Below are 16,304 nucleotides of genomic sequence, written 5' to 3' on the forward strand. Positions count from 1 at the left end.
AACATCAGAATATTGATTTTGAAAGATATTTGTGAAGAGGATGCGCTAGCCACATTCCTCGAATGTTGGGCCTCCTCAGTGACCCGCCGAGAGGACTGGCACACAAAGTGAAGTTCGATGATCTGCATGCATCTTGACAACTGATTATTCCTTACACTTGTTTGAAAGGGCAGCTATTGAACAGCAGTGTGCGTGGCCTGTTAATGCAGTACACATGTTCACTGCACTACTCATTATATTATGTCTTTTGAGGATTCATATACCCTGATTTAAAGGTTAGGCTTCAGGGAGGGTGAACAAATAGTGCGAAGGCCTGACACCAAAGGGGATTCCCTTAGCTTCATATGTTACTGTGGATTTTCTGTAAACAGTCAAATCACCATTATGATGTTGTATCACAAGAAGAAGCCTTTGGTTTCCTATCAATATCCTGACTCTAAAACTATCTTTGCTTGCATTTCTCTCTCTCTTTGTCCTGTTGTGTCTTTCTCTTTGTTGTGTTTGTGCTTGATTCCCTGCTTGCGTGCCCTCTGTCCCGTCTCTTTTTTTGTTACCTGCTTCTTGGTCATTCTTCTTGAAAACCAAATCTTCTCTATTGACCTTCACGCTTGGTTGCACGGAAACATCCTTCTTCTGACCCTACGCGGACATGTTGATGCTCCTCCCACCTGCCTTCAAACCTTGAACCTTCTGTATACGTTTCATTGCACTTGGCATAACAGAAGAAAAATGGGCTGATGGACCACGATGATTTTAGAGCTTGCCTCATTTCAATGGGCTATGACTTGGTATGTAAAAGATTTATGAATGTTTCTTCAGCTTCTCTTTACATTAATTTCATGTTGCCAGACATTGATTTTAAAGGGACCATTTTAATTGTATCAGGCGATGTCTTGGTGAGCTTGGCTGGTCAAACTTAGCTTCTACTGCTGTGTTGAATGTACCACCTGCAAATAGAAAACCATTACAGCCGGGCACTTATTCAGACACTTAAATGCTAACTGATTACAATATAATGTATAAATACCTCATCTCACCTTAGCTAGCAGTTTCGGTATATGATTTCCTTTGCTCAGAAAATAGAATGTGAATGGTAATATCCTGGTTTCAAGCAACTTTCTTGGCCCAGAAGAACAATATTGAATTGGTCAATTCACAAGGGATGGGGAGTTTGTAATGAATATTTAAGGTACAAATACAACCTAAAATGTTATTGTTTAAGTTAATTTAGTTTAATTTAGTTTATGCCAAAAATATGTTTTATAAGCATTTCGCTGATGTCATTAAGGGAAATTTCTAAAAAACACCAACTGTTAACACTGAGGGGAGGGGCAGATGGCCAAGGATGCAGGATTTACTATTTTGTAAAGCCTGCATTCCTTGAATGCCCCCGGTGCCTTTTCCCGAGCCGCCATTTTTCCCAGAGCACTGTGTGCTGCCCTGCCCTCAAAACACCTACCAGCCTCCACACATGCTCCCCTCATCCCACAGGGTGCTAAACCCATCCCCGCCAACACCCCACACACTGGTTCACACTTAGCTCCTCTGCAGGTCTGTTGCTGATCGGCTGCCATCATGGGCATGGGAAACGGACACTTTCTACATGCTAACCAGCCTTCTGTGTAGTGTTTGTAAGGGAAATACCTTGTGGGAGACGCGTAAAGGTGAATCCCCTTAAGAAAGGCATTTGCACCCTGGCTCTCATGCCTGGGGTGTGAATAGCTATGGTTATATTGTTGGGTGGAGGCTTTAACTTGTTACTGACTGAGAACGGCCACTTTATAAATATCAAATTGGGAACATAACCCACAGTGCAGGGTTGGCCCGGTTCTTACTGCATTTCTAATTGGTTGTTTTTCTATGCACTTTTCACGAGCACCGTTTTGCTTTTCGTCCATTTCCTAGGGCGAGGCAGAGTTTGCAAGGATTATGGTCCTCGTTGACCCCAATGGCACCGGAACTGTTTCTTTTCAGTCTTTCATTGATTTCATGACCAGAGAGACTGCGGACACTGACACATCCGAGCAAGTCGTAGCTTCCTTCCGAATCTTAGCCGCTGATAAGGTCAGTTTGCACAGCATGCCATTTATTTTAACATGTGCGCGTGTATGTTTACAGACCATGTGTATTTTTAATGGAAATAAGTTGTGCTGGTGTTCGTTAAATGAGTAATTTGGCGGCAGAGCGGAGTGCAGATTTGCAGGGCAAAAGGTGACTTACACATGGGAATGCTGTCTTTTGCCTGCACTTTTGCACCTCGCCGTGCAAAGTGAGTAAACGCTGCCTTGCATGCCCGCATGACAGTCAGCAGTTACTTGTAATTATGAGTGCCACTTGCCATGCTTGTATGTCGGGCATTGTATAAATGTAATTGTACAATTTTAGGTAAGAATTTGTCCAACTGGTGTCAGAGCGGGTGCTAGGAATTTTGCCACCATAGGCAAACTGTCAGATTGGCCCCCCACTCCCCCCCCACCACGATCTTTCCGGGGCCTAACCGTTCTGAACCAAACGTTACCATTTTGTTACTGATTGCTGCAACCCATTTCATTACCTTCACTCCAATGCACTTTCTTCACATTAAACTGCAAGAGCACTAGCATGTCGCTGGTACACTGTATCCAGGCAGGCTGGCTTCCTTTATGAAGGAGCTGGATGCGGTTGTGTGTCCGCTGCACATATGCTTGTAGTGGGTGATGGCAGGTTGAGAGGTGGTCAGGAACAGAAACCGAGAGCTAATCGCTTGTGCAGTGTTATTATTCAAAGGGACTCTTTCACAGTGCATGGAGCATTCATGTCAGTGTGACACTTATTGTACACAGGCTTTGCTTGTATTGAGGACTGATGCTGGCTGATAAAGTAAAGTAAACACAGTCTGGCTTTCTTTTGTTTTGCTATCACTCAACTTACCCTCCACACTGAATCTGTTGGTTGTCTCTGTGACCATCAGTCTGGCTTTAGAGCATCCAGAGGCACGGAAACTGCTCTTCTGAACACCTGTGAAGACTTGCTCTCAAATCTTGACTGTAACTCTCCCTCTGTCCTCATTCTTCTTGATCTCTCTTCTGTCTTCGATATGGTAAACCACAACATTCTGATCGTCTGTCTCCGTGATACCCTGGGCATCACATATCAGACCCTGGCGTGGTTCACCTCCTTTCTCTCTGACCGGCCCTCCCAGGTGGAACTTGGGTCCTTTCTCTCCTTTATTATTCTCTCTACTTGTGGTGTCCCCCAGGGATCTAACCTATCCCCCTGGTTTTTCAATATCTACATGGCCCCCTAAGCCCACAAGAGCTCTACCTTTACCTCTAAGTTTCATTGTTATGCGGATGACACGCAACTCTCTTTCAAGCTACCCTTGGCCTCCTCCTCGCTCATTCCTGACTGTCTATCTGGAGGTCAGTCTTGGTTTGCTGCTAACGATCTTTGCCTGATTGCCAGTAAGACAGAGATTGTACTCATTGGGACCCCTGCTCGTGCTTTCCCACTCTCACACTGGCCGACCTCCATAGGTCCTACGCCCTCATCTACCAATTAAGCAAAAAATCTAGGGGTCATCTCTTCTTCTCCTCTCACATGTAAGACATCTCCAAAATGTCCCACTACCAACTGCACCTCCTGAGAGGTATTCTGCCTTTTCTCACTTTCCCCCAGAGACTCACCACCTCGCAAGCCCTGGTTCTCTCTAGGCTGGACTATTGCAACAGTCTCTTTCTCAATCTTCCTACCTCTACTTTCTGTCCTCTACAACTCATCCAAAACAGAACCACAAGACTTATCCTTGGCCTCAAGCCCAGGGACTGCATCTCTCTGGCGCTAAAATCCCTGCACTGGCTCCCTGTGGATGCAAGGATCAAGTTCAAGACCCTCTGCATAATCCACAAGGCTCTCTTCTGAATTACTCTCCCTTTAGAGTCCTCCACTCATCCTCTTCCAACTCTCTGCGGGTGAGCCACTTTCACAAACAAAGATTTGGGGGTAGATCTATATCCTCTGCAGGTGCCTCCCTCTGGAACAGCCTCCCTTCTTCTCTCCGTGTTGAGCCGGAGCATCTTAAGTTCCGTAAACTCCTCAAGACTTTCCTCTTCTCTTGCACCTTCTCTCTCCCTCTTGCCTGCTAACCGCCATTCTTTTTCTCTCCACCCAGCTTCTCCTCCCTAACTTAGTTCAGTTTTGCTGACTGGTTGCCTGGTTCACCTCCAGAGCCTTACAGGTCCCAGGCTCCCCTTCCCGTCTTTTGTGCTTGTCTCCGGTCCACTGCTATATGTTCAGCATTACTGCACTTTCAGATCACGCTCCATGAGCGTAGCAACATCTCTGCACTTAACTCAGGGCCCTGCTGGACTGGACTCCTTTGTTCCCCCCAGGCTCCCCTTCCTCGCACCTCCGTCTATATGCATGCATGACCTAAATGTACCAGGACTAGTCAGTTTGTCTGTCCTGTCGGTTACATGTAATTATAACGAATCCAAAAAAATGAATACCATAATAACGAATACCATAATAACGAATTCCCAAATAACAAATTCCTTTATTGTTTTTGGGGGGTTCCGCCCCAAAACCCCCCCATTTTCTGTTCTGAATACTTTTACCCCAGCCCCAAAACCACTATCCCCTCTCCCAACCCCTTTATTTGTTTTTTTCCAAATTCAATATTTTGGAATTCGTTATTTTAGGTTTCTTATAATGGTATTAGTTATTTTGGTATTCATGATAATCACTGCATACCGTCCTGCCCCCCCACCCCCTTTTCTGTCCCTTCTCCCTAGCTTGGTCGCTACTGTACCACTTCATGCACTTGCACTAGGTGAAATGCCGTCAGGCTGCGTATGCTAATTTTTCTGTCAATCACTCAGAAACTTCAAGGCCTAAGGGTGATTACTGTATTTCCTTGTTCCCTTCCCCCCCTTGAAGTGCTTTGAAGTACTCCACCTGTGTATAAGCACTGTATAAATGAACAATAAAATAAGTAAAAATAAATTAGTGTCATGATGTTCCCTTAAATAGGTTACCTTGCACCCCAGTACTACAGGAAGTGTGATGAGCCGGCACTCCTCACAGCCCCCAACTCCCCTTTTTCTTTTTTAAGCAACAACTGTATTTCAAAGTGACCTACTTTAGCAGAGCTGTGACCGAGCAGTAATGAACTGCACTTGCTCAAACATCTTTTGCCATTGGTGCAGCCTGACGGATGGGGCAGAGGGCTGACTCTGAGATGACCTCTGGCGATATGGGGCTATTGGCTTTAGTAAAGCAAGCTCAAAGATATCCCACAAGTGGATGCGTTTTGGGCAGGAAGTGGGTGGCAATGGCTGGCCATATGGATTAGCATGGCCTTAGGTAGTCAATGGACTGCAAGCTCAAATGGGCACAAGTGTCCAACGAAGGCAGATGGGGCAACTCGGCCCGCCCATGTTCCTCGCATTTGATGTTATCACTAAAACAATGTCAGGGAATTAGGAAGACTCTGCGACCTGCAGGGACACTGGGATAGCCTACATTCCAGGGTCTCAGTAAACCTCCCGTATTTATTCCACGTGGGGCATTCCGTGAATTTCTTGCCTCCAGCTCCAATGGATGCGTTGAAAAGCTATATTCCAAATCCCCAAATGGATAGCGTGGAGGACTGGCTACATTATTCAAAGTCCTGGCTCTGTCAAGAACAAGTGTTGCCCAAGGAAGGAAATTGCAGCCATGTTATTGATTGACCCTGGAAGGTCGAAAGGTGAAGTCCGTCCTGCTTGCATTAGTGCCATTTCCCGGAAGGGTTTGTACTGCACACAGGCGGGGTGTCTACAGCAGGCGTGTTAACAAAGTGAGCTAAGTTAATGCATAATATATTGCCGACACTGCGTGCTATTTTCCACTGTTATAGTCAGTGCATTTAGATTAAGGGTACAAATGGGCGTGCAACCCAAACTATGTTTTAAAGGTGTTTGCAGGGGACGCACTGACTTTTGTGTAGTGGAGTGTGAAGGAGACACAGGGCACACACAAGCATGCAATCTGCACAGTGTCAGTCTCCGAGTGTTGCATGCGCAGTACAGTAGAGCACACATGTTAACGCAGGTACCAGTTCCTGCTAGGGGGATTTGAAGAGGAGGAGGGAGTGTGCGAAGGAAGCAGGGTCGATCCTATCAAGGCAAGGCAGTATACAATTAGTGTGGAGTCCTCACCTGTGTGACGTCGGACTGTTCTCAGCACAGGCTCCAGTAAAGGCAGAGCCCAGCCCTAGGGCTGCTCTCACAGCACACCAGGGGCCGCCACTTCCAGGATGGGTGGCCTACGCGACAGGTACTCACTAGCCTGGTGCACTGCACAGCAAAAGGCTGCTGCCAGCCTCCAGCCAGGGTGCGCAGGCCACCACATCTGATGGTCGGTCCGGATGGTGGACCAATTACAGTTAACAGGCTCAGCACAGGGGGCTCAGCCATGCTGCACAGTGCACTGCAGCATTCCCTGATAGACTTATACCATGACCATCACGACGATTGGTTGAGGCTCGAGGGGGCACGTATGGTGCTTCGTTCATGGCCTGCAACGTGGAGTGCAAATGCACAGGTGCCGGACCGTGCCAGCGCTGCCATGCCCATGCTACTCATGATCCTGACCCGACGCCAAACTTCGCGGCGTGGCAGTGCCACCTGGTCGTATGCTGCTGCAGCCCAGCTCAGCTTGCAGACAGTCAGGGCTGGTGCTATCACATGCAAGGCAGTTAGTATACAATTAGTGTGGAGATGTTAAAGCAGCATTTTGCCGCTCTAACATTTCCACATATAGACAAGCGCCTAACCTTGCCTATTGATAGCACCGGCCCTGACTGGTGTGGAACTTTACAAGACTATAGGTATTAGGCAACCCACCTTTTAATATAGGCCTGTACTACACAAGTTGGTAGAATGACTGAGCAGCCAGGCTTATTTTAAGAAGGTTAATGTGAGCTGTAGAGCTTTATAATGAAATTAGTAAATACAGAACAAGTAACTCTTACACACTTAAAGTTATAGGATACATATTTATTTATGCATACACAAGGATAACTAGACAACCTTTAAAAAGCAGCAACTAATAGTAATATGAATTCAAACGTTAGGATTCAGTTCAACAAGAACAATGAAGTAGGCGAGTAAACTTTTCTTATACTAAACATGTTCCAGCACACTGAGTGACGTCATTGGAGGTCAGTATTAGCACTTATTTGTGATCACCATTACAATATTGAGTTTCAACGAGGGCAAAGTTATAGTCAGATCAGAACATACTTGATAAGTATTACAACCGTTATATTCACCAGAGGGATGTGGGCATCTTTTATCCCAGCAATAATAGTGTTCACCAATTAAAACCTGTGAGGGAACAAGCACTGCCAAAGCCAATAGGTTCAGAAGAGGAGCCTTTAGGGAGTCGGGACAGCCAGAGCCAATGGGCCAGTTCAAAGTTTTGATGCCCTCTTCTTAGAAAAGGTTTTAAAACAGTCAGTAGTTCAGTAGAAATCTCACAGAAGCTCAAGAGGAGCCACCTTGAAGAAGCACACGCTGGAAGGCCAGTGCAGGTGAGTTGAGGTTCATGCAAAAGGGTTTAAAATAGTACTCCCTAAGCTAGGAAGCACCACAAATGGCAAAAGGTAGATGTACCCCAAGCCCCACAGTACCTGAGAATTGAAGAATTGGTTGCAGCTGGATGCCTTCCTGTTGCAGTGTAGCAGACCCTTCTTCGTGATCCTTGGTTGTGGGGACAAAAGGGAGGATGCCTGGCGGGCTACTCTGCAGCAATGGATTCTCCTGGATTCAGCAGCCTTTTGTGGTTTTGGCGCCTTTTTCTCGGCGCCAACGAAGAACGAACAGCTCCAGTTGGAAGATACTTGATGTCTTGGTCCTGGGCTCTGTTGAGGAGACTCTGGGTGAAGGTTTCCTGCTTCTGTAGTGCCTTCTGAATGCTCACAAAGTTTTGGCTGGATTCGCACCTCCGGAGACAATGTACTCGATGATGGTCAGGCATGCCGGGGTATTGGGATTCTGCCGCTTTGGAAAGTCAGAGCAAGTCAAGGGTTGCTCCAAAATGAAGCATTTGTCGAGTCCAGTGGGTCCCACCAGCCCAAAGGGAGAAAGTCGTCCCTTAATGGTCTTCCCAGTCGAAACTAATACGGGATCAGCACAGCTGCAGAACTTCACCACGCACTTTGCGGTCCAGGTGGGTGCTGCTAGCATCTCTTCATGTCTTTTCATCTGGTGTTGTCCTCCAGTGGTCAACTCTGCCTCTAGTCCCAAAAACCTCACCTTTTGTGCAAGTTCCCATTCATTCACAGCCGTAGGGCCGGTCAATCACCCAGCAGGGTGGCTGTCCTCACAGACAGATATCAGAAATAGGGGAAGACCCTGTTTCTTATGGGGGACAACCTTCCTGGGTCAGGAACATGTAAGAAGGAGCACAGTGGAAGGTAATTACCCCAAATCTCATCTCGAGATTAATTGGAATGACGTACAGATATTGGACTTGTAAAAAATCCCAGGAACGGTTTAATGGGCAGTACATTATTTAAAAAGGAGTATTCCCAAACCAGGCTATGACAAAATATTAAAATGTATTGAAGTGTCATGAAAGGAACCCTTAAAGGGGGGCATCTAAAAGTCAGATACAGAAATAACTCAAATTACACAAGGGAAAATCATTAAAATGCTATTTCATAGTCAAAACAAAAGTAGGGTTAGTACGTGTTAATTTTAGTGCAGTGTTAATTGCACAAACGTCTAATAGGGTAGAAGCAGAGATATTATATTTATCAAGATCCTGTCAACAAAGATAGGCTTGTAGATGTTTCTTAGCCAATGTGATAGTCGACATATGTTTTGGCGTTTAGCAGTAGATCAGACACTATCACTAGTATCGGTCTTAGCAGGTGTAGCCGTCTTCAGGACATTGGAACATATAGTTTTGGAAACAATGGTACTCTTTTCTTTCATTAAGGTTTTTTTTCAAAATCTTTGAAACCCACTCTGTGAGATAGAACAGGATTGGGTTAAATATCCTTCTTTATTCAATTCGATGCATACATACAGACAAAGGAAAGAAGCGGTAGTGGTGCATCAACTTTCAACTGTTGCGAGGCATGCTTGTCTTAACTACGACCCGGGTGAATGTTCAAAAGGTCTTTTTGTTTTGCCGTGATGGAAACAGTCAATTGCACGTCTTAAAAAACCCTTATGAAAGAAAAGTTATGTTCCAACATCCTGAAGATGGCTACACCTGCTAAGACCGACACTAGTGATAGTGTCTGATCTACTGCTAAACGGCGAAACATATGAATGAATCGAGGACGGTACTGTATGTTTGGTGTCAAGCTGCGAGGAAGCCCCAGAACTCACTTGTAATTTTAACAGAAGCAGAATTTACTCATTTTTTAAAATATTTATGATAATATTTGATTCTGCTGAATGGATGCACTGTATGTAATGTTTGCTTTTTGATGGAATTTTTATCACTACTCTAATGGAATTTTATATCTGAATATGTAAGTCTCGGGAGGATAGCTCACCAGCAACGTGCTCGCCTTGGAAGCAAGACGACACAGAGACACACAGGTTCGATCCCCGGATCTGCACTTAGAAACCTCTCGGTATTAAGCGCATTATAAATAACCTATCATATATCATATCAATAACGTTTCATTTGCCATACATGTGATATGCAACTGTAAATTGATCGTTTTACCTTTAGAAAACCTCTGTCTCTGTGCCTGTGGCTCAATCTCATACATTACTTTCTGATCCAGGTGTCTGGGTCCTGTGCTGTACCAATAACTATTCCAGAACTGGGATGAAAAGTGTCGATTTGGTTGTTCACCATGTAGATTTCTAGCCGCTGTGTAGAGTATGCAGATAGAGATAGAGCTGGCGTACATCTAACTCACTTGCTTCTCTAACACCTGCCTTTTAAATGTTCCCCTTTCTTTGCAGCCCTACATTCTTGCAGAGGAGCTGCGCAGAGAACTGCCCCCAGAACAGGCTCAATACTGCATCAAAAGGATGCTGGCCTACACTGGCCGTGGTACAGTGCCCGGCGCCCTGGATTACGCTGCCTTCTCCACAGCTCTGTACGGGGAAAGTGACCTGTAGACCACTGCTCCAGAATACGCTCTGCAACAGATTCAGAGTTGGCTTTTTAAAAGCTTTGATGAGATTAGTAATGAATCTAATCCAATGTTAACTGGAAGTTCGATTAGCCACAAATTGTCCAGTCTGTAGAAGCTGCTCTGCCGTGTGGTGTATAGTACTGTGCATTCTGTTTTGAGGAAGGGATTTTGAATGAATGTAATCCTCCTAGCCAGAGGATATCAATGAAAGATCCCATTAGCACAATCCTCTTTTTAGCCATCATCCAAGAAGCTTTCTATAGGGCAATGACTGGACGCAGGTGTTAGTGAATCCCTGTTTTGAACATGTCTTGCGTTTTTCCCCCAATGATTTGAAAGGTTTCAGGAAAATGTTAATTGCGACATTTGACAAGAAGTCAAAAGGAACACCAATTTTGAACATTCAAAGAGGGAGCCAGCTGGTAATGTAGAAGTGTGCAGTGGCAAATCCCTACTACAAAGATATAATGATTTTTCTACAAACCCACCCTGCAACTCCCAAAGGAATATGACTTGCCTGCCACGTCAAAGTCTTCTTCTGACAGATTTGATGGGGTCATTGTGACAAATATGCAGGCGGGCATTTAAGACTTGCCCATGTTAGTAATGGTTTGTGCTACCTATAAATATTCGAATCTGTGAAGACCTTGACCCCGCTGGAGAGAGATGTGCTGTGAGCAAACACATTAACTTGGTGTCCAGTTAAATATGTTCTCTTTGATCAGTTTGTAGGTATCACATCAATTCATTTTCTAGCGAGCTGTACCCTAAACAAAGTGGATAAAAACCGTCCATTGTAGCATGCTGTACACTTCACTATAACATTTTTTTGTTGCACATCTGAAACCACACCTTTTCCAAGTGGCCCATGTCATCAGGATCATTTTCAACCAGTCCCAGCATTTTAGCCAACAGTGATTTGCATTATGGAACTTCAGGCTACATACATCCGATGGAAACCCCAAAATGATAAGCCCAGCAAAGAAAGTGTTGGCTAAACGGAGAGGACTATATACATGTGATCATGATGACAGATGGCTAGTTGGCACCCACACTACTTGCCGCTAAATGAACATGCTTGTTGTCCAGAAAGCCAGAAAATAATCCCCAGGAGTTAGTGTAATCCCATTGAATAAAAACAAATATTGGCCTTTTTTTAACAGATACAGTTCTATTGCTTTATGTTGTCGTCATTAAGTATTTATCCACTGTTGTTTCTTTGTGTTGTTAAGTTCGTCCAGTTGTATAATACATAAAAAATTCATTTTTCAAAATTTTAATAAAGCAAATTGACACATGATGCAGATTATTGTGTATGTGTATTTTATAAATTAGACCGCACAAAGGGAGGCATTGCATGTCTTTTTAAATGACTCCAGAAGTATATATGAATCATTCGGAAGAGGGCGATTGCTTTTTGTTCATTGTTTTCTATCGAGTTCTATTTGCTCATAAAATGTTCATAGTAAATGCAGTGTAACTTTAATTTTGCTGTGGGAGTTCACTGGAACTCTCCCACTATGGTGTTGCGGACCAACTTTCTTCCCTGGCTTAGTGCTGTTCTTAAAGTAGAGTTAATTTGCAACCTTATGCGAGTCCTTGGACTTGAAGATGGAGCATTCCGCAAGTCTACGCTGTCTCCATCCCTTTATGCTCAGATCGGATAGGGATTGTGGAATGTCTCCAATATGCTCTGCGTTTCAGGTGTCCCAGCGACTGTAGTATCCTTCCTTTCAACTAGGGAGGGCGTCGACCTCCGAGATGGAGCTGATCATGGCTGTGTACAGGCATTAAAAATATCACGTGAGTAACTTTATTAGAAAAAGAACCAGGTATTTTCCAATTCAAATCAATTGGGTTTCTCAGACTCGGGTTGGTCCCTGCTGCTTTCCTCAATCTCCAACTGCGCTCCCACCTCCCTAGACCAGGCATCCCTATACCATGCCAATATTTCTTCAACCTAAGTATATTTCAGTTGAATCTATCCCTTGTCTCAAAGGAGGTCCTAAAGGTGATGGCCTTCTCTAATGGTCTCCCTCGGGGGCTTCCTATGGGACTTGATTAGATTCAATGATCGTTCTGTCTCTTTCGTTTCAACTTGTAGATTCAACAGATTCTCCTCACTTCCCTCACAACGCCTTGCCGCTCTGTCTCTCTCTTTCTCTCTCTACAATCCATCCCTTGGTCTAACTGGTTTTTCCCACTTCGCTTTACCCTCCAACTGGTCCTAGCCTACCCTGGTGCAGAGTTCCTCCCAGCTCCCATTGGCCATCCATATCACATGCTCCACTTGATCAATCTCTGGCTAAGCGATTCCCCTATGGATTGGGGCTTTCCCTGGAAGTATTTAAAAAGGCTTCTATCCCTGCCCCACTTTCAGTCTCCATTTGTGTGGTTGCTTAGTAAGAATCAAATGTATTTATTTTATTTGTATTTTTTTCTTTTATAAAGCGCACAAAAAACCCAAAGGCATCGAGGCACTGTTACAGAGACCAGTTACTTGCAATCACCAAAACAATCATACAGGTACAGGTGAGAAACGGCACAGTCTAGTCAGACAGCCAGGTTTTGAGGGATCCTCGGAATTCCCAGTATGAAGGTTCAGCTCTCATGGTGGGAGGCAGGGAGCTCCACTGGGTTTTGAAGATGATTTGTTTGCCGATACTGCGCTCCTTGCAACAGAGATGTGCTCCCTTTTTTTAATCTAAGGGCTGCTCAGAGAGCATTATTTTGTATGACTTGAAACCTCTGGTGGTTTTTGGATGAGGTGCCAGCAAAGAGGACATTACAGTAGTCAGGCCTAGAGCCAATGACTGCTCGTGCAATGGTTATGGAGCTATCTGTGGAGATAAAGGGTCTGGATGCAGTCAGCACTTTGGTCGTGTAGGCTATCGAGGAGGCAATTGAGTGTGGCATCAAAATATACACCTAACGTCTTCACTGATGAGGAGAAAGGCACAAGGATGTCGTCGATATAGAACTCTGCGTATTGGTCTTTGATATTTTTTAGTCGCTCAAAGGGTCCTACCAGCAGGATCTCTGTCTTGTCCCCATTTAGGCAGAGGCGGTTCTCTGCCATACAGGCCTGAATTGTGGAAAAGGCGGCATTGAGGGTGTTGCAGTCTTCCGGATAGTTGCCAGTGTGTGGGAGGAGAATGTGTGTCATCGGCATAGTTGGCATAGGCTATGACGATGTAATCCAGGATGTCAAAGAGGGGTCAGGTGAAGATATTATAGAGCGTAGGGGATATGCATGAGCCTTGCGGTACCCCACATCAGATAGGTGTTGGCTAGGCACTGGCGTTCTCGCAGGCAAACATTCTCATGACTCTCCCCTCTAAAAAGGAGGCAATTCATGTTGTAGCTTCAGGTGAGACATTATCTGAGGTATTCACGTGGTGACAGAGGATTTTGTGGTCGACCAGGTCGAACTCTGCCGACAAATCCAGAAGGAGGAGCAGGGCAGGCTTTCCCTTATCCCTAATCTCATTTATCTGTTTTTTTAGGTCCAGCAGCGCTGATTCTGTATCATGGCCTGGGCGCAATCCAGATTGGCGCACTCCCAGGATATGTTTAGTTTCTAAGAAATGCTGGACTTGTAGATAGGCGGCTCTCTATAAGATTTTTAGTAGGAAAGGGACTTTAGTGATAGGCCTGTAGTTGTTCAGAACTGAGGGGTCTAGGGAAGGTTTTTTTAGTAGCGGAAGTACCCAGGCTTCCTTGAGACTTGAGTGCACTCTTCCTGCAGGAAACAAGGCGTTTATGAAGGTAGTGATGAATGGTGCTAGGACCTGTGAACAGTCCTTGATGATTGTGGCAGGATATACATCCCCCTTGCACCTGGTCAGTTTTAGGCTCTTAAGGATGGCTTTGACTCGAAACTGAGGGAAGACAGGACTTGAGCTATCAGTGATGGTGGCAGAAGCTAAAACACAGAGGGGTGCAGGCCAGCTAACTTGCTTGGTAAGGATTTTTTGTTAATCGTGTCGAATATGTTCAGTGGGGCAGTTTGAATGTTTGTACACCAGGCTTCATCTCTTGTCAGGGAGGGTTGGGGGGTCGCAGGGGTTTCGAGTTCCCTAAAGATAGTAAAGATCTTTCTGGTATCCGGCTTAGCATTCGCGATTCTGGAGTTGAAGGAGGTGGATTTTGCCGAGATAATTGCTTGGTCTCATTAGTGTGCCAATATCTGGGGTATGAATATGGGGGCACATGGGGAGGTGGCAAACGTGAGGGAATTGAGGGTAACATTAGTTAGTAGTATTTGGCAATTTACTGTAGAATTGTGTAGAAAGGTGAAGAACTATGGGTCCCTGCTTCTCTGCACATAGAAGATGGCCCCAGGACCTGAAGTTTTGCAGCAGGCATCACTTTGTAGCTTGAAATTGGCGAGACTAGTAGACTTTGTCCCTCATAAATTTGGCAGTAAATCTTATTTACAGCCAAACTCATTTACCATTACTGACACTCAGTGCCATAGCATCACCACACTATTACAAGTGGTTTTGGTAGGGCAGCGATAATCCCAATGTTTTGAGTCCATTGGACCGGGGGGGAGGGGATTTTTGGCAGATTTACTGCAAGCGGTAATAACGCACAATAAATCTGACGATTCTTTGGCCTTAAAGTGGAGGATTTAGCTCCAGCATTATGCTGGAGGTAAATCCTCCACTTCAAGGTCAAACTCAGAATTCGGCAGTGCAGTAAAAGTGGTGGTAATACAGATACTGCCATACAAAGTGGCGTAACAGAATTACTGCCCCTTTTTTACCTCACAGCCAACCTCCTAATTGTCCAAAATCCGAATGGTCTCGGGAGGATAGCTCAGGGGCAATGTGCTCGCCTTCAAAGCAAGACAACACGGAGCACCACAGGTGTGATTCCCGGGTCCGTGCTTAGAAACCTCTGGTATTGCGTTATAAATAACCTATCATATCATATCCTAATGAGGCTCTTTGAGCTTATCTTAATCCATGGAGGGTGCAGATGACCCTACAACAGCCTCTTGTTAGGATTATCAACCGCCTCTTAATATGAGTGGTTCCTAGCCGTCAATCCTCACAGATCACGACGAGGGTCAGACATGGAATTACATGGATTTTTAGGCTGACACTACCGGGGCCAGTACATGTCAATACACTGTATTCAAACGTGCCATAAAAACCCACTTCTTCAATCTGGAATAACTCTTTGACCCTTCTTCTTTCTTTGCCATCTGTATCTGTTTGTTCGTCCAGTTTTCTGTGCGCCCTGAGGCCTATGGGCATGTTGGCGCATTACAAGCATTAATAAATAAATAAATGTTAAACTGCCTCCACCACACCAGCATAACCATGCCTCACATCAAGTCTGTGGAAGGTCCTGAGACTACAACCTTGGGGACCCACCCATGGAGAGATACTCCAGTTTTCCTCTACAAACACAGTGTGATTAACGGCAAGGTTCTAACTGCAGCTATATAGCAGAGCCCTCATAGACATAACAAATGGGGATCGGAGGGTGCTGTTGGCCATCAGCCAAGATGGCTGCTTTAGCTGAGTGCTCCGGTCACACAGAATCTTTGTATCTAATAAATCCTTTCAATTGGTTTTATTCCTACAGCTAAAGGTCCCCCCGGTAATCAAAGGCTCCAAAATCTGCTAGAACAGCTCAACAAGAACAGGGCCGCTCGGAGTGGGCCAAGCGGCGTGAGGTGCAGAGCCCGGCCGAAGCTTCCGGCGATCCTGCGACTGTGTCCGATTGAGCTGGAGGTGGGAACCTGACAGAACATTCAACGCTCCGGCTTCTGGGCTGATCAGAAGACCGGAGCACTGCATGCTACACTACCTTCGGCGGCTCCCCGCTGGAATGTGACTAATTAGCCTGATGAGTGCCCCATGCGTCCAAGCCAGTTTAACGCACCGGGACCTGGACCATACAGTGAGAGATCGCCCGCACACCTCCGGAATAAGGCGCCAACACTGGAACCCCAGTGGAAGGGCACTGGCCATCCCGTAAGGAGTACAACGACCATTCTGTCTACTCAGATTATCGTCACTTATCCAAGCTCAGAGCCTGTGCGGGCCAATACGCACCCTGACTGACATCTGCGGAAGCGTAGGCTGTGCTGCCCCACATGGCCCTTGAGGCCTCCCATACAAACCCAGCCGCACTGTGGTGCTCGGGGGTAGCC

The 16,304-nt window shown here is 45.5% G+C and overlaps 1 protein-coding gene across 1 annotated transcript in view; it reads left to right on the forward strand.

Moving 5' to 3' along the window:
• ACTN2 (actinin alpha 2) overlaps positions 1-11,438 on the forward strand; it is a 324,822-nt gene extending 313,384 nt beyond the window's left edge. Inside the window, exons 19-21 of the mRNA XM_069607933.1 lie at positions 723-788; positions 1,906-2,064; positions 9,957-11,438. Of these exons, the coding sequence (XP_069464034.1) occupies positions 723-788; positions 1,906-2,064; positions 9,957-10,115 (384 nt within the window). The 3' untranslated portion in view covers positions 10,116-11,438. The remainder of the gene's footprint in view (positions 1-722; positions 789-1,905; positions 2,065-9,956) is intronic.
• Positions 11,439-16,304: the final 4,866 nt, after the last annotated feature.

This window comes from Ambystoma mexicanum, chromosome 4q, assembly GCF_040938575.1.
Source record: "Ambystoma mexicanum isolate Mex_15411 chromosome 4q, UKY_AmexF1_1, whole genome shotgun sequence".
Taxonomy (NCBI): Eukaryota; Metazoa; Chordata; class Amphibia; order Caudata; family Ambystomatidae; genus Ambystoma; species Ambystoma mexicanum.